General features: G+C 44.4%; 1 protein-coding gene across 7 annotated transcripts in view; it reads left to right on the top strand.

Annotated features, from left to right (window-relative positions):
• The window catches only part of Zc3hav1 (zinc finger CCCH-type containing, antiviral 1), a 68,439-nt gene that overhangs the window by 29,486 nt on the left and 14,406 nt on the right, over nucleotides 1–24,547 (top strand). For 3 of the 7 annotated variants that reach the window (NR_174122.1, NM_001398725.1, XM_087656090.1), the window contains 7 exon segments: nucleotides 2,668–2,842; nucleotides 6,995–7,115; nucleotides 10,262–10,364; nucleotides 13,988–14,072; nucleotides 14,743–14,873; nucleotides 15,244–15,377; nucleotides 19,124–21,021. Coding sequence is in view for 5 of the 7 variants with exons in the window: in NM_001398725.1 (NP_001385654.1) it covers nucleotides 2,668–2,842; nucleotides 6,995–7,115; nucleotides 10,262–10,364; nucleotides 13,988–14,072; nucleotides 14,743–14,873; nucleotides 15,244–15,377; nucleotides 19,124–19,392 (1,018 nt within the window). In the remaining 2 variants the exon portion in view is untranslated. 7 annotated transcript variants of the gene reach the window in all.

Raw genomic sequence — 24,547 nt, 5'->3', positions numbered from 1 at the left:
CACTCAGCATCAGAGCATCAGCTCTCTTGAAGCATATTGAGGGTCTGTGTATGTTGACGAGGGCTCAGCAGATAAAATCACAGCTGTGTAATCAGGGTGAACTAAGTTCAACTCTCAGAATACACTGGGGAAGGCGAGAATTGACCTCTACATGTAGTAGTTCTTCGACCTACATGCATGTGCTTGTATGCACACACGCATCATGCACATACATACATGCACATAAAAACACACATCATATACATAAATACACATACATACATGCACATCTTATACACACACCATACTTACTTTACTGATGTATCATACACATCCTATCAATTGCACACACATTACATGTCATATACACAACACATCATACACACACACACACACACACACACACACACACCATAGACACACAATAGACATAGCCCCTCACATCACACCTAAAGAACTCATACAACCCACAAATAGAAATGAAGTCTGGGGGTTGGGGATTTAGCTCAGTGGTAGAGCGCTTGCCTAGCAAGTGCAAGGCCCTAGGTTCGGTCCCCAGCTCCGAAAAAAAGAAAAAAAAAGAAAAAAAAAAAAAAGAAATGAAGTCTGTTGTAAAGTTATGTAAAGAACTGTAAAGAAAGCTATCTTGTGGGGCTGAAGAGATGGCTCAGTGGTTAAGAGCACTGACTGCTCTTAGGTCCTGAGTTCAAATCCCAGCAACCACATAGTAGCTTACAACCATCTGTCATGGGGATCCAATGTCCTCTTCTGGTGTCTGAAGACAGCTACAGTGTACTCATATACATAAATAAATAAGGGCTGGAGAGATGGCTCAGAGGTTAAGAGCACTGTCTGCTCTTCCAAAGGTCCTGAGTTCAATTCCCAGCAGGTACATGGTGGCTCACAACCATCTGTAATGGGATCTGGTGCCCTCTTCTGGCCTGCAGACATACATGCAGGTAGAACACTGCATACATATTAAATAAATCTTTAAAAAAAAAAAAAAATAAGTAAGTAAATCTTTAAAACAAAGAAAGCTATCTTGTACACATGGAAGTAGGAAAGCAAAAAAGGTAAATGGTGGGTTTTTCGCTTTGTTTTCTAAAGTGGGGTTTCTCTGTGTAGCCCTGACTGCTCTGTAGACCAGGCTGGCCTTGAACTCAAATCTCCCTGTCTCTGCCTCCTGGGTGCTGAGATAAAAAGCATTTGCCACCAAGCCCGGTCCTTTTTTTTTTTTTAAAGATTTATTCATTTATTATATATAAGTACACTGTAGCTGTCTTCAGATACACCAGAAGACGGCATCGGATCTCTTTACAGATGGTTGTGAGCCACCATGTGGTTGCTGGGAATTGAACTCAGGACCTCTGGAAGAGCAGTTGGATGCTCTTAACCGCTGAGCCATCTCTCCAGCCCCCTTTTTTTTCTTTTTTTTTTTTGATAGTGTTTTACTATTGCTATGATATTTGACCTTGTCACTCCTCTTATAGTTCCTATGTTATTTAGACTATTTGAATTACAATAAATCTTTTTCTTTTGTTTTAGTTGAAAAAATGAGTTTCTAAACACTAAGCCAATTTGTTTTATGAACAGTTTTATTCTTTCTATGGGGAGGGGGGAATTACTTTACATTTTCCCTTTATGTAAAGTTTTTTTTTTTTTTTTGGTTCTTTTTTTCGGAGCTGGGGACCGAACCCAGGGCCTTGCGCTTCCTAGGTAAGCGCTCTACCACTAAGCTAAATCCCCAGCCCCAAGATTTTTTAAATTTCTTTAATGTGTATGAGTGATTTTGGCCATTTGCATGTGTGGATTTCTTGAAGTTGCAAATGGTTGTGAGTTACCATGTGAGTTCAGGAAATTGAGCCCAAGTCCTCTGTAAGAGCAGCCAATGTTCTTAACCAGCCACGCTGAGCCTTTCTCCAGCCACTGGGAACCTTTTTTTTTAATGAGGGAAAAAAAGGAATCTCTCTTTTGCATTTATTTATTTATATATTTATTTATTTATTCATTCATTCATTCATTCATTCATTCATTCATCATTAAGGCCTCACTGTGTAGACCAGGCTGGCTTCCAACTTAGAGACTCCTCTGCCTCTATTTCCTGAGTCCTGGGATTAAAATGCACCACCACACCCAGCAGGATTGTCTTTTTTGGGGAAACCATTACCTGTTGTCTTAGTTAGGGTGTTACTGCTATGGACAGACACATGACCAAGGCAACTCAGGTTCAGAGGTTCAGTTTATTATCATCAAGGCAAGAGCATGGCAGCATCCAGGCAGGCATGGTGCAGGAGGAGCTGAGAGTTCTACATCTTCATCTGAAGGCCGCTAGGAGGAAGGTCTTAAAGCTACCCCCAGACTGACACACTTCCTCCAAAAAGGCTACAGCTCCTAATAGTGCCACTACCTGGGCCAAGCATATTCAAACCACCACGCATATGTTGTACAGACAAGTTACCTGTCTGTATTTCAGGGTTTTGTTTATTATGTGTTAGACCGGGAGCTGCGCAAAGGAAATTTAGGCTCAATCCTCAATACCACTTAGAATGCAAAGAGTCAGAGAAATGGAGACAGAACATTTAAAGACCCGTTGCAGCCCTAAAATTTAAATTCTATGCTCATGGTAGGGGTAACCAGAATGCTGGAAATAGAGGTCACTGAAGTAAACTTTCTACCTTTCTCTCGAAGCATTTTGATAGAAAACCATCAGATCAATTTCCAGAAAATGACCTGTGACTCCTACCCCATCCGACGCCTCTCCACTCCCTCATATGAGGAAAAGCCACTTAGTGCTGTCTTCGCCACCAAGTGGATTTGGTATTGGAAGAATGAATTTAATGAATATATCCAGTATGGGAATGAGGTGAGTACCATTTCCCTTTGAGGGGGAAGAAGCAAGCCCCTTGGGAGGCTTTTTCACTTGGGAGACCCAGTTCAGTCATATGTCCCTCTTTCTCATTCTGAAAGATGCCCAGAGCTGTGAATTAGCTTTCTGTGTATCAGTTCCAGATATATAGCCAGCACACAGGGTGGAAATGAGGACTCAGGAGACCTGGGGAGAGGGATGTCTCCAAGGCTGTTGTACTGGCTGAACACCTTAACCTGCTCTAACCATGTCTGGTCACCAGGATTCAGTCAGAGTTTGGACTTACACGAACTTGACGCTTCTAGGCTGACCCACAGCGGTGACTTAGTAAGAAGGAGTAGAATCTGGATAAGCTGAGCATCTGTCCTTTTGTGAAAATGTCTTTTTCTTTGATTCATAGCTTTAAAGGGGTGAGGGATAGGAGGAAAAGGCAGAGCGAGAAATGTCTTCGAATCAAAATGACTTTGAAAGAAACAAACGAAGCCAAGAGTAAAGGACAAAGAAATGACAATGAGGTTCTTCCTAGTTTGAAGTGAGGGGACATCGGAGCTGCCAAAGCAAAGAAAGATGCATTAGAAGGACCCAACGTCTCTATGAGAAACACCTTACCTGCAGGGCAGGGGTGCCACTGGGAGGCCACCATGCCTGCTGGAGTGTAATGTGTCCTATGGAGACAAGGGTGCTGTGGGAGGCTGTGTGCAGTAGGTATGTGGTAGGGAGGGGGCTCTACAAGGGTCCCTCCATCCTCAGTGCTGCACACAGTGCTTTCCAAAGGTCTCAGCAGCACACGCATTGTATCAAAGAATCTTCCAAGGAACCTAAATGAGCAAGGAGTGGGGCAGAGTTGCTGTTTTGAAATAGGCTCGGTGCCAGACCTGATGTCTCGGTCCCTGTATTGATCTGCTTTCCCTCGAGGCCAGGCGGAACAGAGTTCTGTCCACAGTGGGCTCCTGTGTCATGGAACTGTCCAGACTCTTCTCGTGGTCAAGCCAAACATGCTGTTAAAGTGTAGTTGCATGGACGTGATTTTGTCAAGTGCTGTGGGAGTAGACATTATAAGCCCAAATTGATTAACCTTGGGAAAGATGAAAATAAACTATAGGCTCTTGGTTCCTATGTTATGTGTTCAATGTTCTGTCAGATAAGGAAGAAAGATCAGGAAACATTTATCCTAGTGACACTAGTGCCAGAGACCGGAAAGAGCTATCAGTAGAGAATAGGAGGTATTTAAATTTAAATTTAGGGCCACTGACTCTAAGGTGCCTGTCACCAAACCTGAGAACCTGACTTCCATTTCCCCCACAGAAGTAAGTAAATGTAATTTAAACATCAAGTATGTCTAGTTCTGTAGATGACATTTCCTAATAAAACATCGAGAAACTTCACCCACAACCATAAGGGTGCATGATATCCTATCACTGGTCACCAGCCAGCCTCGGCTACATATTGAGACTAACCTGGACTACATTTTGAGATCCTGTAACAAATGAATGAAAGGAAGGAAGGAAGGAAGGAAGGAAGGAAGGAAGGAAGGAAGGAAGGGAGAAAAAAGAAAGAAAAAAGAAAATTTCTGAGCACTTTTTTTTTTTAAAGCATTATTTATTTTATGTACCTGAGTACAGTACACTGTTGCTGTCTTCAGATGCACCAGAAGAGGGCATCAGATCCTATTACAGATGGTTGTGAGCCACCATGTGGTTGCTGGGATTTGAACTCAGGACCTCTGGAAGAGCAGTCAGTGCTCTTAACCACTGAGCCATCTCACCAGCCCCCATTTCTGAGCTCTTTAATACAGACTTTTTTCTGGAACAATCAGACTACAAAGATGTTAAGATATAATTTTATTACTTAAATTACATTGTGTGCGTGCGCGCGCGCACGTGTGTGTGTGTGTGTGTGTGTGTGTGTGTGTGTGTGTGTGTGTACATACATGTGAGTGTGAAGATCATCAGAGGGAAACTTTAAAGAGTTAGTTCCCTCCTTCTGTCATGTGGGATCTGGGGATGGAATTCACGGCCTCAGTCTAACCAGCAACCTTACCAGCTGAGCCATCCTGCCAGGGCTAGGACATAATCGTAAGTGTGCAAAACAAAATGCAAAACCTTTGTGCAGTGTGACGCGAGTGAGTTCTTGTACTGCTTGGCTCCATCATGGCAGATACGGAGTTGGCTCTTCTTTCACTAAAAGGGAAAGAGGGTAAAGGTATGCGCTTTTTTTTTTTTTCGGAGCTGGGGACCGAACCCAGGGCCTTGCGCTTCCTAGGCAAGCTCTCTACCACTGAGCTAAATCCCCAACCCCAAGGTATGCGCTTTTATCTGCTTTCCCTCATGGTGCAAGTTCGATCCCTGGGACCCACATGGTGGAAGAAGGAAACTGACCTCTACAAGCTATCCTCAGACCTTCCCAGGGGCACCCTGGCTCATGCACGTCCCCTATCCTCCCACTAAATAAATGTCAAAAGCTTAAAAAGAGTATATCTAGGTCAGGCAGGCGTGGTAGCACATGCCTTCAATCCCAGCACTTGGCAGAGGTAGTTGGATCTCTGTGAGTTCAAAGCCAGCCCAGTCCACATAGTGAGTTCCAGACCCCTGTGTCAAAAGCAGGGGGAGCAGTGTATGGCAGAACGCTTAATAAAATAATGAGCCAGGCAGTGCACTGGGGAGGCAGAGGCAGTAAGATCTCTGTGAGTTTGAGGCCAGCCTGGTCTACAGAGTGAGTTCTAAGATAGCCAAGGAGAGCTACACAAAGAAAGCCTGTCTTGAAAAGCCAAGGCAGGAGCTGGAGAGATGGCTCAGTGGTTAAGAGCAATGACTGCTTTTCCAGAGGTCCTGAGTTCAATTCCCAGCAACCACATGGTGGCTCACAGCCATCTGTAATGAGGTCTGATGCCCTCTTCTGGTGTGTCTGAGGACAGCTACAGTGTTCTCATATACATGAAATAAATAAATCTTAAAAAAAAAAAAAAAAAGCCAAGGCAGGTAGGCAGGTAGATAAAATGAAATATAGTTAGAAACTGTGATAAGAGACAAGATGGAAGGGGAAAGTGAAACATTTTATCAACAACATTCAAATGCAATGAGTTAGACTCCTATTTTTTAGGGTGATTTTTGTATTTGTGTTGGGTTGAATTCATAACCATCTTCAGCTGCACCACACCCTAGAGCCCTGCTAGTCAAAGTGAGGTTCACAACCTATCACCTAGGTGACGTTCAAATGCTGATCCAAGTCCTTCTCCTAACTCCTGAACAGTATTTAGTCAGTTCCCTGGTATACTTCCCGTGCGTGAGATTTTCTTTAGAAAGTCAGTTTAAGGCACAAAGCCGAAGAGACAGTTGAAGGATACAAGGCTTCAAGCTATCAGGATAGGAAGTCTCTAGGCCTTACAAGGATTTGCCCCCTTTTGGCTGTTCTTTGAGTCAGAAAGGAGGTACATGGAGTACCAGATACCACCCAATCATGGCAGTGACCTGTTTCAACCCTCTCTGTGTTGGTGGCCACCGCATCAAGCATTTTCATGATTTGGCTTCATAATTGGATGTTGAAGCTTAGAAGTCTTCTGCCTTTTCTTCCGGCCTCATGTCCTGGCTGGCACATACCCAGACAGACTCACTCTGCATTATGTGTGAGTCTATGGGATGCATGCAGGCCCCTGGCCCTAAGATATTTTCCTCAGGTGCTTCTGTTCCAGGCCTCTCTCCCGGTGGGCACTTTCCTGAAGGAAAGGAAGGCCTAGCAAAAAGCTGAATGTCACTAAAGAAAGCATGAGCTCCTCCCCATGTAGGCAGTATTACTATCTTCAGCCCCTCGGCTCTAGTTCTCAAGGAAGTGTTTGGCAACTGCTGTATCTCGAGCCCCTGAATGTAGGGTTTTACGTCCAGTCTGCACTTGCCTGTTTCCAGTTAAGGGTGTGTGCTAGGGCTGGGCCACACCACAACTAGAAACAGGTTTTGTTTTGTTTTGTTTTTTTTCTGTAAACAATGCGTCTTGGGGTTCCCAGTGTGATCAAATATCCTGCAGCAGGCCCTCGAAGCAAGTATAGCCAGCACTGTGAGCCTCCCTGATTGTGTCACTAAAGCAAAACTGTGAGATAGAAGGGTAGAGATTTCCCAAAAGTCTTTACCTATGTCTTCTTCATTTTTGTGTGAATAGAGCCCAGGCCACACCAGCTCTGACATCAACTCTGCGTACCTGGAGTCTTTCTTCCAGTCTTGTCCCAGGGGAGTTTTGCCATTCCAGGCTGGTTCACAGAAGTACGAGTTAAGCTTTCAAGGTGAGTTCTTGTCTTTGGTGGTGTGGTCTGTCCAATCTGGCACTGAGCACACAAGAGTAGATGGTGCATATCCGTGTCACGCCCAAGGCCCAGGGTCTTTTTTAGCTGGGGGAATAGTCTCTGCGAGTGGAGTGATAGCCGGTGGCCTGGGGCCCTGTTCCCAGCAGACTTTCTGTGCAGCCCCCAGAAGAGCCTCCAGACTCTCTGCCCACTTCTCTCCCAGTACTCAGAGGTTTGGACAGACATCTCTAGAGGGCTCTTCAGCTCCGTCAGATTATGTTTCTGATTCTGGGTGGGACCCTTCACTATTTAGTTTTGGATGACTATGGTGGAGAGCTTGGGCCTCTGGACAGCCTTAGACATCTAGAAACTTGCTCTTCATGCCTTGCCTCTGGATCATTTATCTCCTCCACTTGGGCACTTGGCCAGTCACCATGTGTAGTTGAACCTCTGTGGGAAGGCGTTCTGGGTAGCTGCCACCAGTCTGTTATGAAGTGAAAGAGAAATGAGCTCCAAGGCCAGCTTGACTGAAAGTCCTGTCCCCTTGGGATCATGCCTCAGAGACATGCCTGCAAGTAGCCAAACACTTGCCCTTTCAGGGCCAGTTTTGAAGAAGTGAGACTTTCTCAAGTCCTTAGCTTTCCCAGTTGTCTCTGAGGCTTGAGCCATTCATTATGTTGTAAACAACGTAACTTTCGGGATTATGTGACACCAAACGCTTTTGGAGATCGACCTGGCATTCCCACCAAGCCTTGTTGAAATATGCCCACTGCTTCCTCTCCTCTGTGTCCTCTAGACAGTGAGTAAAGAAGCTAGGGTATCAAATGTCAGTCGGTTGTTGGGGTCAGTGTCCTAGCTTGTTTACTAGCTAGGACAGTGTCCTAGCTAGCATCTCTGTCGCTGTAATAGACACCATTACCGGGGGCTGGGGATTTAGCTCAGTGGTAGAGCGCTTACCTAGGAAGCGCAAGGCCCTGGGTTCGGTCCCCAGCTCCGAAAAAAAAAAAAAGAACCAAAAAAAAAAAAAAAATAGATACCATTACCAAAAACAACTGAGGGAGGAAAAGTTAGGACAGGCCAAGGCAGGAGTTTGAGAGACACCACAGAGGGCTGTTTCTTACTGTTCCCCTGGCTTACTTTACTTTACTATAAAGCAAAGTGTTCTAAAGGTACTTTACCACCTTACAGAGAACAGTTCAGTCTGCCTGGGCATGGCACCGCCCACAGTGGGCTGGGTCTCCCACCTAATCAGGAAGTGAGAAAAATGCCTCCCAAAACTAATTGGAGCTGGGTGATGGTAACCCATACCTTTAATCCCAGCACTCAGGAGGCAGAGGCAGCTGGATCTCTGTGCGTTCGAGGCTGGCCTGGTCTACAGAGCAATTTCCAGGACAACCAAGGCTACATAGAGAAACTCTATCTCAAAACTCCACCAAAACTACCACCACCAACAAAACAAAAACAGAAACAAACAAACAAACAAAAATAATAAAACCCTAGTGGAGACCCAGGGCATGTCTTTAATCTCTGCACTTGGGAGTCAGAGGCTAGAGAATCTCTGTGAGTTCCGGGGCTATTAGGAATGCATGGTGAGACCCAATCTGAACACAAAATACCCCCCCCCACCCCCAGAGCAAAACAGACAAACTTGAATGAGTTATTACCAAGTGAAAACCATTGTACTTCAGATTTGTAAGCTACAGTGGGTGGTGTGGATCAAATGTGGGCCCATTAGGTGAGCAGCCTGTGCTCTTGTTGATTGAGCCATGTTTTTAACATCAGAGCCATGGGAAGACTTTGAGTATCATTGCAGCAATATCCAACTCACCCGTTTGATTTTATTTGTTCTGTTCTATCACCCTGACCGAGTCCTAATGTCTCAGTAAAATGAATCCATTTCACGTACGCAGCTGGCTGAGCATTGACATTACATATGACACATTTCCATCTGTCCAAAAGTTTGCCATGCCTCCTTTTGTCTTTCTTTTTTTTTGGTTCTTTTTTCTTTTTCCGGAGCTGGGGACCGAACCCAGGGCCTTGCGCTTCCTAGGCAAGCGCTCTGCCACTGAGCCAAATCCCCAATCCCTTGTCTTTCTTTCTTTTGTGGGTGTCGGGGGCTAGGGGTGTTGAGACAGGGTTTCTTTACATAGCTCTAGAACTTGTTTTGTAGACCAGACTCTACTCAACTCACAAAAATCTACCTGCCCCTAGTGCTGGGATTAAAGGCAAGCACACCACTGCCTAGCCCTGTTCTGACTTGTTTATAAGGCCCCACTCTACTAAATCTATTAAAAGATTCTCAAAGTATATATTCACACATAGCTGAGTTCTTTCATTCAAAATAGTGGGTTCTAGGGCTGGAGAGATGGCTCAGCGGTTAAGAGCACCCGACTGCTCTTCCAGAGGTCATGAGTTCAATTCCCAGCAACCACATGGTGGCTCACAACCATCTGTAAAGAGATCTGATGCCCTCTTCTGGTGTATCTGAAGACAGCTACAGTGTACTTATATATAATAAATAAATAAATCTAAAAAAAAAAAAAGTGGGTTCTAGAATCATTTATGTTGTGGTATGTATAGTAGTTCTTCACTTTTATCTGCTGAATAATATTCCATTGTGAATACGTTTTATAGTTTATTATCCACCAGTTGCTTTCCAGTGTTTGGTCATAAGTAATGCAGCTCTTTTTGTGTGGATCCAGGTTTTCATTTATTTGGGTAGTGTTCCTAGATATGTTGGACTTTATGAAAAGCTCCAAAGAGAAATATTGTTTTATATTCTAGCCATGCATGGTCATTGAAAAAAGTCACTCTTGGAATTTCGAACCAGGTCTACAGTTGCTTTATCTAAAATTTCTCTTCTCTGTGCATGTAAGATTCATTCATGGTACACACCTTTAATCCCAGCAATCAAGAGGCAGAAGCAGGTGGATCTCAGTCAGTTTGAGGTTAGCCTGGTTTACAAAGTAAGTTCTGGGACAGCCAAGGCTAAACAGATAAACCCTGTCTTGAAAAGAAGAACAAAGACGAAATAAAGAAAAAGATTCAGTCATGAATGTTTGCTGTAGAAATGACCTCTGAGGGAAAAATGAGTCATTTTCTAGTATCAAGTCTTAATCTTTATTTTATTTCATTTTTGTCTAAAGGGATGATTCAGACAAATATAGCTTCCAAGACTCAAAGGCATGTTGTCAGAAGGCCAGTATTTGTTTCTTCGAACGATGTGGAGCAGAAGAGAAGAGCTCCAGAGTAAGTGTTCTGAAGCTGTTAGCTCTGGCCATGATCTTGCTGCGTCGTGCTGCATCATGCATCTGGATTCTGTGTTGTTGGGAAGTTCCTGCCTCTGTCTCACTGCAGTTTCTATTTGATTTACCTATGAGTAAGGAAGATTGTTAAGCAATGTGGCATAACTGAAAGTTTCCTGGACCAGGGGGCCAAGGGGTGCAGGCACTTGGTTAAGCTTTGTGTAATAGATATAAGGTTTGGATTTTGGGTATAGGGTGGGAAGGATACTATATCATTAAACCAGCATTTGCTTTTAACTTACAGGGTATTTTAGCAGCTCTCCATACTCTGGGTCACACTTGCTCCAGCTGTTACTGACTGGATCAAGGGGTGTGCCGGCAAATACACTGGATTTTTGTTTTGCTGAGGGTCCTCTTTCTGTCTTTGGTTGTGCTGTGAGGGCAGGGGGCTGAGAAAAAGGCTTAAGCTAGCAGCCTGGTGAAGAGCTGGAGAAAGATCAAGTTGGCTAAAGGCATTGGTTTTAATTTTAATTGATTTCTAATCATTGTACCCATGGGGCATTTCAAGGTGGGTTTTGCTGTGGGGAATTCATTGTAACTTGCCTATCTGCTATGAAACTCAGTAAAGTCTCATTGTTCACAAACTTTGCAGTTGGATTTTTTCCCTCTGGGGGTGTGTGATATATGAGTCAGGTTTCAAGGCAGGTGTAAAAATCAAACTGTTCTAGATTCTTGTAGCTATGAGAGTCAAAGGTGGGTTACCACAAGGCGACATGGAAGTAACATCCAGAAAGTGCAGACAGGCAGAGAGTCATGTCCAGGAGGACGCTGCAGGATGGAGCAGCTTGGTTCAGGTTCTAGATTACCTAAGTTCACACCTGCCCTCTGTTCGTTAGCTTCAGGGATTTGGGTAGGGGAACCACGCTACCCCCTCTCATCTACATAACATGCTTAGCAGCTGCAGTGTGCTCACTGCTGAAATACACCTCAGACCCTGGGAACAAGGCTGGTGTGCCTCGTGCTCAGTAGTGACAGCCTCTTTGGTTTGTCTTCCTCCTGGTATTAGACTCTGTGACAACACATATGACATCTACTAAAATTGACAGTAATTCATTAACTATCATGTAATACCCAATTCACCCAATGTATTTTCCCATTCTCTTTGAAATTACCTTTTGTAGTTGATTTTATCCCTAAGCTGCTTTTAAACTATTTAAGTGTACCTGTCTCTATTTTTAAAAAATGTTGTGTGGGGGGCTGGAAAGATGGCTCAGTGGTTCAGAGTACTGCCTGGTCTTCCAGAGGACCTGAGTTCGGTTCTCATCACCCACGTAACAGCTCACAACTGTCTGTAACTACATCAATGCACATAAGATAGAAATAAGTAAATTATACAAAAATTATGTGCATGTGCATGCATGCTTATGATCTCACCAATTCTGGTGCATGTGGAGGGCAAAATTTGACATTGGTATGTTTTCCTCAATCTACCTCGAGACAGTTCCTAGCTGAACCTAGAGCTTGCACACAAGCCACCAAGTCCCTGGAACACTTGTTTCCAGTTTCCTGTGTGTACTGGTGTTGTGGGGGGGGGGGGGTCTGCTATGCATAGCTTTTTTATGTGGATGCTGGGCATCTGAGATCAGATCCTCACTTTTCCCAGTTGTGAAAGTAATTTCTATTCACCTAACATCCATTCACCTAACATAACTGTCTTCTCAGAGGCTTACTGCTGAGAAAAGCTCACTCTTTCTAGTTCTTTCTGAACTCTGGCTGGTTGCTTCAACATAGCTGTTCTGGTTCATACTCTTCTCCAAGCTGACTGATTCAGTCTGGCTTCTCTCAACTTCTCACTGAATTGTTCTGCTTGGCCCAAACTAACTCTGGGAATTTGTTCTAATTTTCTGGCTTGTTCTTATTCTCTGGCTTCAGTTGCCTCTGCTGACCTGCATGTGAACTCACAAATGAACTTGGCTCCCTGCACTGACTTCCAACTGACTCACCAAACTCAATTTCACTCAAATGAACAGACAGACTCCCAACTCTCTATGCTGCTCTTTTTTTTTTTTTTAAGATTTATTCATTTATTCTATCTAAGTACACTGTAGCTGTCTTCAGATACACCAGAAGAGGGCATCGGATCTCTTTGCAGATGGTTGTGAGCCACCATGTGGGTGGTGGGAATTGAACTCATGACCTCTGGAAGAGCAGTCGGGTGCTCTTAACCGTTGAGCCATCTCTCCAGCCTTCTATGCTGCTCTTAAATGGCTTTTCTCCTGAGAGTTGGGCATATTTGGCTCATTCTATTAAATCCTTCTCTGGTTCATCACCTTGTCTGCTCCTTAGTTAGCTGTCATTGTTTGGGATTAAAGATGTGTACTAAAGGGTTCCACCCAGAAGGGTTAAAGGTGTGTGCTAAGCATCCCGACCAAAAAGTTTGCCTGCATTCATTCCAGCAGGTTCACCCAGACCTACAATGTCTTTGGATGTGATCAGAGCAGCCATATTGCTAGATTAAAATTCCTCTACACCCAATGAACCATCTCCTCAGTCCATTCCCTACATTTTCTTTTCTTTTCTCCCCTCCCCCTCTCATTTGTTTGTATCTGAGATAGGGTCTTTCTGTGTAGTCCTACCTGGCCTCAATCAAATTCAATACGTAGACCAGGCTGTCTTCGAACTCACAATGGTTCTGCCTCCTGAGTGCTAGGATTAAAGGTATGCGCCTCACATCTGACTACCCTCTATTTTTAAAAATGCGATTAAAAAAAAAAACGGGGTAAGAAAAAAGAAATAGGTAGTTTGATCGATCAAAATATACTCCATCATATTCCAATGAGGCCATTTTATGGGTGGCTTCTATAGGCTGGTTACTAGATTTTGAGGACTTGTCAGTTCTGGGCTGGGTTTTTGTCAGGATGCTTTGCTCTGATTGTTCTGTTTACTGACACTAAGGGATGGCTGAGGTTACTTCAGTCTTCCAGTTGCTCTCTCACACTGAAATACAGTTCCTACAAAAAGGCAAGGTCCCTTCCTCTGTCCTATACTTAACCTGTCTACCATTTGACAAAGAAGTTACAAGACACACAAGCTCACACTGACACACCTGTACCTTTGAAGGTTGAGCAGATACATCAAAAAAAGAATTGGTGCCTTTACATGGTAGTTTTATGTATATCCACTCATTCATTCATTTACTCAGTGTGTGTGTGTGTGTGTGTGTGTGTGTGTGTGTGTGTGTGTGTGTTTAGGTGTGTGCATGCACTGCCCCACACACATATACACACAGGAAGAAGTCAATAACAAAATCTAAAGAGTCAGTTCTTTCCTTCAACCTGAAAGGATCTAGCAATAAGACCCATCATCAGGCAAGAACTGGTACCTACTGCTGTCTCACCTGCCCGTGCTTTATAGTTTAAAGTATTGGGAAAGGGAGCGTTTACATTCATTCCTAAATGATCGAACCTCTTTGTAAAAACCTGTGGTTACTGGAATCAGGATTTTTCAGGAGTGGTTCAGAGTAAATATAGAAGTCAATACTACATTACCCAGAAAGACTTTCTGGCTGTGTGTTGAGGGTAGAAAGAAAGGGACCCAAGTAAAATTTCCTTCTGTCTTTATTTGTAGTCATCAGCCAGTGACGCCCAAGGCAGATGCTCTGAATTCTATTCCCCAGAAGAATGCTAGCACTGTTTTGCCCAACGAATATGAGGTAACTGGCTTTGCTTGTCTGGTGGGTGAATCCTGTAAAGGTGGGAAGATGCTTTACAGGAAGCATATGGGTTTGTTAACGGAATGAGTGAACTGCTTCTTCCAAACTTAGCTCCAGAGTCAAAGGCAAGGCACCTGGGTGTGATGGTGATGCATTCCCAGAGAACAACTGTTTTCTAGGGCATTTCTGTGTTCCTAGTGATGCAACGTCATTCAGGCAGACTCTCACAGCCACCCTGTGAGATCATAGCTGATAAAGAAAGCAGGATTCCGAGAGCAACAGTAGCCAACTTCAAGTGTCCTACTTTGCCACTAGCCCGGCTGAGACAAGACTGTTCCTTAGTCTGGCTTAGCCTCCAGCTCTTGTAAAGGCCAATCTTGTGTTCCATAGGTATCTCTGATCTCTCTGTCACTGGTGGGTTTTGGAATTTGGGCAGTTACCTTCCTGGGTCTCAGGACTAAGTCATATACGGCATAAGTTATCCTGAACAGACCGGCACATGCCTGTTGGATCATTACCAGAATGAACATGAGGCCAGATATGGACATGCTAAGCCAGCCCTTCCCACCTGAGAACAGCCATGGTGGTCCTGGTGTGGGTGGGCACATGTGATGATCAGCATGCTTCTAATGTTTTCTAGTTAACATTTAAACATCTTTTTTTTTTTAAGTTTCTAGAACTCAATGACCAGGATGTGGAGTATGTCACAGTAAGCGAACAGTTTAAAGCATCCATGAAACCTTTCAAGATTGTGAGAATAAAGCGGATATGGAACCAAAAACTCTGGGACGCTTTTGAAAGGTGACATAATCAGACCTTGTTTGGGGTCATGTTATTTAAATAGATGGGGGGGGGGCTGGGGATTTAGCTCAGTGGTAGAGCGCTTACCTAGGAAGCGCAAGGCCCTGGGTTCGGTCCCCAGCTCCGAAAAAAAAAAAGAACCAAAAAAAAAAAAATAGATCAAGGGGGAGCATTCATTTTATTTTATTTGCACATTTATTTATTTGATATGGGGCATGCACATCCATCACAAGACAACTTGTGGGAGTCAGTTGCCCCCCTCTGACCACGTGAGTCCAGGTGACTGAACTCGGCTCTCGTGCCTCGTGGTGGCCATCTTGCCAGCCTACTGTTCTTTGTTGGTACTGAACCTCACCTTTCTCTACATTAGGAAGAAGGAAAAGATGAAAAATAAAAACGAGATGCTCCTGTTTCACGCCGCATGCCGTGCCCATGTGGATTATATCTGTAAGAATAATTTCGAGTGGATCCTACATGGAAGTCGGGAGACCAGATATGGAAAAGGTTTGTGCTAGAGGAGAGAGGGCTGTGACTCCAGCCCTGTGTGTGGTTTTGTGGAGACGCCCTTGGCATCACATTGTAAACCTGCGCTTCTTGGCTCCAGCGGCCTTATGAGAAAACAAGCTGAGTTACCTCGATCCTGTGTGAGGGCAGCTCTGTTGCCTTGAGGGTGTGTGTGCTAGGCCTTGGCCTAGGGCTTCTGTCTCGACTGCCCTCTCTTCTCTGGGAACAGCTCACGAGCTTCACATTTGTAAACCATTGCATCTGCTGGCTATGTTCTCTGCTGTTGTGTTTACTGGAGGTGGCTTTTCCTGACCTGTGTCTGTGACTGTAGAGCTTTTCAAACTAGCTTGCTGGTGCCACTGACGGGTTCCAGTGAAGAATGGGGAGGAGCCCTTCCTCGTCTCAGCCACAGGTTATGGGGCTCTGCCCTCACACAGAACCCGACTCCTCTTTTCTACCAACCATTCACTCTTTGCGGTTGATTACAGAATAAGATACAGTCAGACTTGGCAGCCAGCGCCGGCTTGGAATCCCAGCTACTTGGAAGGCAGAGGCAGGAAGATTTATTTAGCCCAAGGCTGGTTTGTACTGCAAAGCTAGCTCAAGGCTAGCCTGAACAACTTAGTAAGACCGAGTCTTAAAATAGAAAGAAAAACGTTTGGAGGCTGTTGCTCAGTGGTAGAGCTGTGGTCCCCAGAGGTTTAGTTACCGTGTTAGAAAGAGAGAAAACAAAGTATAATGATACAGATGTTTGGAGATGTCATGGTGAAACCCATTACAATGTATGGTGATCTAAAAATTAAATTAATAGAGCAAGAAGAGGAGGATGAGAAAAGTGGTGGTGGTGGGGACTAGACCTAACACAGTGCAAAATAATATGAAATAACTGGGTGTGGTGGTACATCATTTTTTGTTTTGTTCTTTTTTTTTCTAGACAGGGTTTCTCTGTGTAGCCTTGGCTATCCTGGAACTCGCTCTGTAGATCAGGCTGGCCTCAAACGCAGAGATCCACCTGCCTCTCTATCCCAAGTGCTGGGATTAAAGGCATGTGCGGTCACTGCCCAACTTTGGTGCATTTGTGTAATCTCAGCACTTGGGGGCAGAGGCAGGAGGGATCTCTGAGAGTGAGTTTAGCCTAGTTCACATGGAGAGTTCCTGGAGAGCCAGGCCTACATATTGAGACCTTATTCTAAATAAAATGAAGAGGGCATGCCACTCCCTTCAGTGATTCGGGGACCCTCTGGATCCGTGTGGAGCAGAGCTGTGAGTACCAATCTGGTAAAACAGAGGAGCTGGAGCAGAGGGGAAGGAGGGAGAGCAATGGCAGCTAGACTCCATGGCTGTAGAAGTGAGGTGGGCTGGTGGATTTGCTCGTATATTTGGTTATTTTCCAGTTCCTGGCCTACTTTCAAGTTAGCAGAAAGATCCTGGATGGACTAATTCTCTTGAAAATAAGTTTGTTTGGATGAACAAACTTATTTACATTACATTTCTTATCTTACATTGATAAGAAAACACAGCTCCGTGGGGGTGGGGGAAGACATACAAAAAGAGTAGTTCAGTGTTGAGGAGAATAGTTCAGGCTCAGAGGGCCTGAGTGTAATCCTTAGTAATTTAAAAAAGGGGTGTGCGGGGCTGGGGATTTAGCTCAGTGGTACAGCGCTTACCTAGGAAGCGCAAGGCCCTGGGTTCGGTCCCCAGCTCCGAAAAAAAGAACCAAAAAAAAAAGGGGGGGGGTGTGGGAGAGCACAATGTAATCTCAGTGCTGGGTAGGCAGGCAGGTAATCTCTGGGTCTCACTGACTGGACACATAGCCTATGTGGTAAGTTCAGGGCCAGAACGTGAACCCACTTCAGTCAGTCAACAGTAAATAGATTTGGATGGCACCTGCACCTAAGGTTGTCCTCTGACTTCCACATACATACACTAGCACACGCATGCACGCACATGCACACAGTAGTAGTTCAGGCTGCAATCACAGTGCTTAGGTCCTGAGAGAAAACGATTACTGCAAGTTTGAAGCCAGTCTGGGCCATGTAATCAGTGCTCTTCCCAAACTCCAGAACTAGGCCTGGGATGTGGTTCAGTTAGCAGACTGCTTCTGAGACGAGTTTACATCCTACACTCTGCAGTTCCCAGTGGGTGCTGCCTTCCGTTTTGTGCTTTGTAAAGTGAGGGTTCTCCTTAAGGGTGTCAATGTCTTTAACAGTTTTAACCACCTTCTCGGTACCTGTTCTCTGTGCCCTGCCCTGGACTTTTAACGGACTCATTATTCTTTCTCTGGCAAAGCACACAGCTTCTATTGTCTTCCTGCTCCGAATTCTCATTGTAAGTCTCAGTAAACACTGAGAAATCTGCAACTTTAATTTACCATCTTGAAATGCCTTCTGCCAGACAGCTTAGGCAATTACCACCGCATTCAGCTTCATTCAAATAGTCAGGACATGGGCTACAGAGATAGCATTCAGGGTTGAAAGCACTGACTCTTTTTTCCAGAGGACCTGAGTTCAATTCCCAGTACCCAAATGGAGGCTCACAACCATCTATAACTCCAATTCTAGGAGATCTGATGTCCTCTTCTGTTCTGCAGGATCCTGAACACATACGAGCCACATATGCTCACACAACTACATACATATAAAAATAAAAGAAGTAGGTTTTAAGAAGGAAAGACAGACAGACAGACAGACAGACAGACGAAAGAAAGGAAGGAAGGAAGGAAGGAAGGAAGGAAGGAAGGAAGAAAGAGGTCAGGATATAGACAGAAGTCACACGGTTGGTTGCTAGGCTATAACACAAATCCCTCTAGCCTAACCCCCAACAGAGCCTTCATTTCTCTGTTTCCTTTTGCAACCACATAAGCACGCCTTTCAGTTTGGGGTGGGTTTTTTTTATTTGTTTGGTTTGTTTTTGTTTTTGTTTTGTTTTTTGTCAGCCATCTGGTCTCCCCCCCCTCCCCGCCCAGAGCAGCCCATTAAGCTCTGCCCCCAGCTCTAGCCCACAGATCCAAACTTTTCCACATTCTCTCCACAAACCAGCTCCAAAGGCCTACAAACCTTAGGTCAAGTTAACACAGCAATAGCTGCGCTCTTTAATTAGTTTTGTGCATCGGTTGTCACTGCGACCAAATACCCAACAAGAAGCAACTTAAAGGGGCTGCAGAGATAGATAGTTCAGTGGTTAAGAGCACTAACTGTTCTTCCAGAGGTGTACTGAGTTCAATTCCCAGCACCCACATGGTGGCTCACAATCATCTGTAATGAGATCTGATGCCCTCTTCTGGTGTCTGAGGACAGCTACAGTGTCTCATATAAATAAATAATTCTTTAAAAAAAAAAGTAAGAAGAAGAAGCAACTTAAGGGACAATGGCATAGCAGCAATAATTCCAGGCACCTGGTCAAAATGCAGCCAGGATCAGGAAGCAGGTGGGGGGTGGGGGCATTGCTATCGCATGTCTGTTTTTCTTCATTTTTCTTTGGGTTTCTAGCCCTTGGAATGACAATACCTGCATACAAGTGGGTCTTTCAGGAATACCTCTCTGGAAGTGTTATGAGAGATGTGCCTCCCACCTGACTGGAAGTGCGGCTTAGCAGATGATGAGGATTAACTATTGAGAGGGCTAACGAGCTGTCTGTCAGGGGTTGTTGGCAGATGTTTCGTTTACATCGATGTCTGGTTCTTTGTATTCTGTTATAAACCTATGCTCACTGATAGTAATTCTCCGCTTCTTTCTGATCACTTCTAGGAAATTATTTTGCAAAAGAAGCCATCTATTCCCACAAGAATTGTTCATATGATATCAGAAACATTGTTATGTTCGTAGCCCGAGTCCTGGTTGGAAACGTCATTGAAGGGAATATGACGTTCAGTAGCCCTCCTGCACTCTATGACAGCTGCGTGGACACCAGGCTGAATCCCTCCGTCTTTGTCATTTTCCGGAAAGAACAGATTTACCCAGAGTATCTGATTGAGTATGTGGAATCAGAGAAAGAGAAAGGTTGCATAATTAGTTAGAAATGACATATACTATGCCGAAACCATTCTTTTGCCGTCTTGGACCAAATCATCCCCAGATAGTAGATAGGCTTCTACATTCCCTTGCTACATTACCGAACGTCTTAAACCGGCTCCTTGCTTCTCCCAACCGCCTTGTACATCATTCCTAAGTCCATTTTTACCTCCCCAGTACCAACCATTCTGGTGTTCTTATAGTTCTTGGTGCCTTTGCATCTAAGTCATTGGTCTAGATGAACTTTTCTGTCAGTTTTTACCACCTACTAGGCAGTATCTGTTTTGTTTAATATTCAAAGTGCATACAATCACATTAATTAAAAAAATCAGATTTACTGTAATATAAGAGAGAAATATAAAGTCATAACTTCGGCACGACTTTAAGTCCTAAGACATGATGGAGTCGTCAGATTGCTTCCGTTTACCATGAATCAGTATGAGCTTATAAGAAAAGAATTGGAGGAACATGGAAAAGCAGGGACGTGTTTAGACATTAGAGTAAAGACTAAACGACACACGTTAATTGCAAATGTCAGCAACTATCTGTACATGGTAAGAACGAAATATCTTCATTGAAATAAAAATACAGCACAAAAGAACTTACAGATTGTCGAAACAGCAAGAATGAAGAGGTACATTCTTGCAGACGAGCTGTAGGTCATACGCGAATGTCGAAAGAGACATTCAAAACTCGAATAGGGCGCAGAGTAATTTCTTATTGTGAGGAACTGCCCAATGTATTGAAAGACGCATAGCTGGCTCTCACATGCCAGGAGCGCCCTCCTTCGCCCGAAGTCATGGCAACCACAGACCCTACTAGACCTGGTCATCCTTTGAAAGGTAGATCTTTTATAACATCTTTTGCCATCTTGAGATTTATAGGTGATACAATCTACATTTGAGTTTATTCTGACTTAATTTAGTGCCCTACTTGTGTGATAAATGGAAACTCAGAACTCTAATGGACACAAACTGTGAGGGCTCAGGCTTGACTATGCTACCAGCTTCAAATCCTGCGAACTCTCACTAGGAATAGGTTTGCCTTAAGAGTCCAGCAGGGGCAGCTTCCTGAGCTGAATGAAGTGCAGGACATGAAGATTAAAGGGATGTGTGACAGAACACAGGGTTAGGCAGGTACAGCATAGCAGGCTTTGCACCGCATCTGTCAGTGGTGAAGGAGAGGGCAAAATCACTTTAGCTGAAATGATAGATAAAAAAGACGGGACAAATTACAGTCTGTCTCAGAGGAATCAAAGGATTCTTTCTCAGACAAGTTGTAGGTCCTGCATAATACATGTCCAGCAGGACATTAGACAGTCGTAAAGGTGCAGGACGGTTTGTGTGTGGGACTGACCCATCCACACACAGCAGGGCGTTTGTTCTGCCTCAGGCTGCATCTACTCGGTGAGGTTAGTAAACTTCAGATTCAAAACCAACAGCCATCACTCTCTAATATGCTACAGTGGGAACCACTGATCTAGTTAATGGCAGCACTCTTGGATCAACTCAATTGTTACTTCCACTGTTTTACAACTGAATAAGCCAGATCCTTGCCTCTCAAGCCCCGTTTTTAACAATTCCTTGATTTATAATCCTCCTTCTTTGCTCAATAAAAAGAAAAAAGTAATTTGATTCATTTGCCTTCATTTGTTTTGTTTATGACTATTTCGAACACAAACAAAAACCCATGACAGACTACAGACTTGAAGGCAAGACAGGCACAGCTTTAAACTACAAACTTGGGGAGAGGGGTGTTAGAAGTCACAGACATACTTTTCCTCCTCTCTTTCTAAAGGTGGTAGCAGTGTCAGGCTAAGACATAAAGGTACCTATATTTATAAGCAGAATGAACCTTCTGGCCAATCTTCAAAAACCTATCTTAAAAGCTGGGTGTGATGGCAAATGCCTTTAGGCAGAGGCAGGAGATTTTCTGTGAGTTCTAGGCCAGTGTCTTAGGGTTCTACTGCTGTGAGCAGACAGCATAATAACCAAAGCAATTATTTTTTTTTAAGATTTATTCATTTACTATATATAAGTACACTGTAGGGCTGGAGAGATGGCTCAGCGGTTAAGAGCACCCGACTGCTCTTCCAGAGGTCTTGAGTTCAATTCCTAGCAACCACATGGTGGCTCACAACCATCTGTAAAGAGATCTGATGCCCTCTTCTGGTGTATCTGAAGACAGCTACAGTGTACTTATATATAATAAATGAATAAATAAAAAAAATTAAAAAAAAAATAAGTACACTGTAGCTATCTGCAGACACACCAGAAGAGGGCATCGGGTCTCTTTACAGATGGTTGTGAGCCACCATGTGGTTGCTGGGATTTGAACTCAAGACTTCTGGAAGAGCAATCTGTGCTCTTAACCACTGAGCCATCTCTCCAGCTTGACCAAAGCAATTCTTTTTTTTTTTTAAAGATTTATTTATTATATATAAATATATATTATATATAAGTAGCTGTCTTCAGACACACCAGAAGAGGGCATCAGATTTCATTACAGATGGTTGTGAGCCACCATGTGGTTGCTGGGATTTGAACTCAGGACCTCTGGAAAAGCAGTCAGTGCTCTTAACTACTGAGCCATTTCTCCAGCCCGACCAAAGCAATTCTTAAAAAGAACATTTAATTGGGGCTGGCTTACAGGTTCAGAGGTTCAGTCCATTATCATCAAGGCAGGAGCATGGCAGTGTCTAGGCAGGCATGGTGCAGGAGGAGCTGAGAGTTAAACATCCTCATCCAAAGGCTGCTATCAGAATACTGACTTCCAGGCAGCTAGGATGAGGGTCTTAAAGCCCACACCCACGGTGACACACCTACTCCAACAAGGCCACACCCTCTAATCTTGTCACTCCCTGGGCCTCGCATATACAAATCATCACAGCTGGCCTGGTTGATATACATCATACTGTGTTCCAGGCCATCCAGGGCTACCTAGTGAGTCCCTGTCTCCAAGACAGAGTCATTGTCTAATAGCTGACGGTTTAGCACAGCTTATAAGAGTTCTTGTCTAGGGGGTTGGGGATTTAGCTCAGTGGTAGAGCGCTTGCCTAGGAAGCGCAAGGCCCTGGGTTCGGTCCCCAGCTCCGAAAAAAAAAAAAAAGAAGAAAAAAAGAGTTCTTGTCTAGATTACACAAAGCTTTGGGTGCAATTCACCAGTGCTATGTAAGATCAGGGGTGGCGGGCATGCCCTGTAATCTCAGCACTTGAGAGGTAAGAGGGTCACTTAAGTTCAAGGCCATCCCCTGCTACGTAAGTGGCTGGTTCAACGCAGGTCTAGGAAAAATGAATCAGTTTTTGTTTGTTTTCAAAGTGGGGTCCCCTCTCTGCTTATTCTTTTTCCATCCCATGCTATGAGTCGTGGAGAGAAGACCGGAGAGCAGTGTGCATGGCAGCACACATTTGACAAAGTGAGGACAGAGCCTCCATGAGGTGAGTGAGCCTCTACGCCAGAGCCTTCACCTGCACACATACACGAAATGCTGTCGAGCCAGATGTGAGCAGACGCTTGAGGGTTTTGATTATAAAAATGGCATCATCGACCCCAGCATGCGCACAGACATCAGAGGACGTTCGGTGTTCGGTGTGAGTTGGATCCCTCCATCCACCGTGTGGTCTCAAGTCTTGTCAGCAAGCCATTTTCCCCTCTGAACCAGCCTGTGATTACCTTCCTTTGTGTTTGTTGGCCAGTCGCTACGGGCTCCTCATAGAGTTTTCCATTTCCTGGTGTCTGGGTTTTCTCAGTCCAGAAGTTGGTGCAAGCAAAACTGAAGAATAACCACTTCCTGACCTAGCAGGTGATGACGGTGAAAAATACTGCCGAGTGACAAGTGCTCCTCAGGCCCACTACTGCTACGTTCCAGGGCATGGCCTCAAAGGGGTGCCGTAGACTGAGGAGCTCCGGGATGGAGCACTGGGACACAGGAAAAATAAAGAAAAAAAATAAAGGAACAGCTTAAGTCCTAAAACGCCATGGCTGAAATGTTTTCCCGTCCTCGATCCTCCCTTGTTAGCCTGCCTGGCTGGTACCCATGTCTCTCATCCCCTCCCTCTCTCCACTCCCAGGAGGCTGTTTTATGCCCTTATCTCCACTACACACTTCTTCTGAACAGTGCATTCTCAGTCTGCACATCAGATCGAGCAGGTTTTTGCTACTTTGTGGTTCTTTTTTCCACACTGTATCCCCTGGGTTAAACCCCCTAACACTAGATGAGAGAGAAAGATGGATAGAAGGGAGGGGATGAGGAGAAAGAAAGAGAGAAAGAGAGATCCCTAAATTTAATGTCTTTCCTTTTGTTTCTTCTTTGATCACAGCTAAGAACAAAACACAACTAACCTCCCTAAACAATCAACAACCCCCCGGTCTCAGTTAGGGTTCCCATTGCTGTGAAGAGACACCATGACCAAGGCAACTTTTTTTTTTAATTTATTTTTTTACTTTAGGTATATGAGTACACTGTCACTGTCTTCAGAAGAGGGCATCGGATCTCATTGCAGATGGTTGTGAGCCACCATGTGGTTGCTGGGAATTGAACTCAGGACTCTGGAAGAGCAGTCAGTGCTAAGCCATCTCTTCAGCCCCTAAGGTAACTCTTATAAAGGACAATATTTAATTGGGGTTGGCTTGGGGTTGGGGATTTAGCTCAGTGGTAGAGCGCTTGCCTAGCAAGCGCAAAGCCCTGAGTTCAGTCCTCAGCTCCAAAAAAAAAAAAACAAAACAAACAAACAAAAAAACAACAACAACAACAACCCCTAGAAATTGGGGTTGGCTTACTGGTTCTGAGTTATCATCATGGCAGGGACCATGGCAGCGTCCAGGCTGGCATGGTGCCGGAGAGTTCTACATCTGTTCCAAAGACAAATAGAAGACTGGCTTCCAGGCAGCTAGAAGTAGGGTCTCAAAGCCTACCCTGTGACTCACTCCCTCCAACAAGGCCACAACTACTCCAACAAGGTCACATCTTCTAATAGTGCTATCCCTGGGCTACATAGGCTTGCTCAAACACGAGTCTGTGGGAGCCATACCTAGCTGTAGCATAATGAGAAATACATTCAGTCCAAATTCAAAAGTCCCGTAGTCTATAACAGTCTTAGCAGTGTTAAAACTCCAAAGTTCAAAGTCTCTTCTGAGATTCATACAATCTCTTAACTGTAA

The sequence above is a fragment of the Rattus norvegicus genome, chromosome 4 (genome assembly GCF_021556685.1).
Source record: "Rattus norvegicus strain SHRSP/BbbUtx chromosome 4, alternate assembly SHRSP_T2T, whole genome shotgun sequence".
Taxonomy (NCBI): domain Eukaryota; kingdom Metazoa; phylum Chordata; class Mammalia; order Rodentia; family Muridae; genus Rattus; species Rattus norvegicus.
Note: the sequence above shows the minus strand (reverse complement) of the source record. Positions and strands in the feature narration are given on the sequence as shown.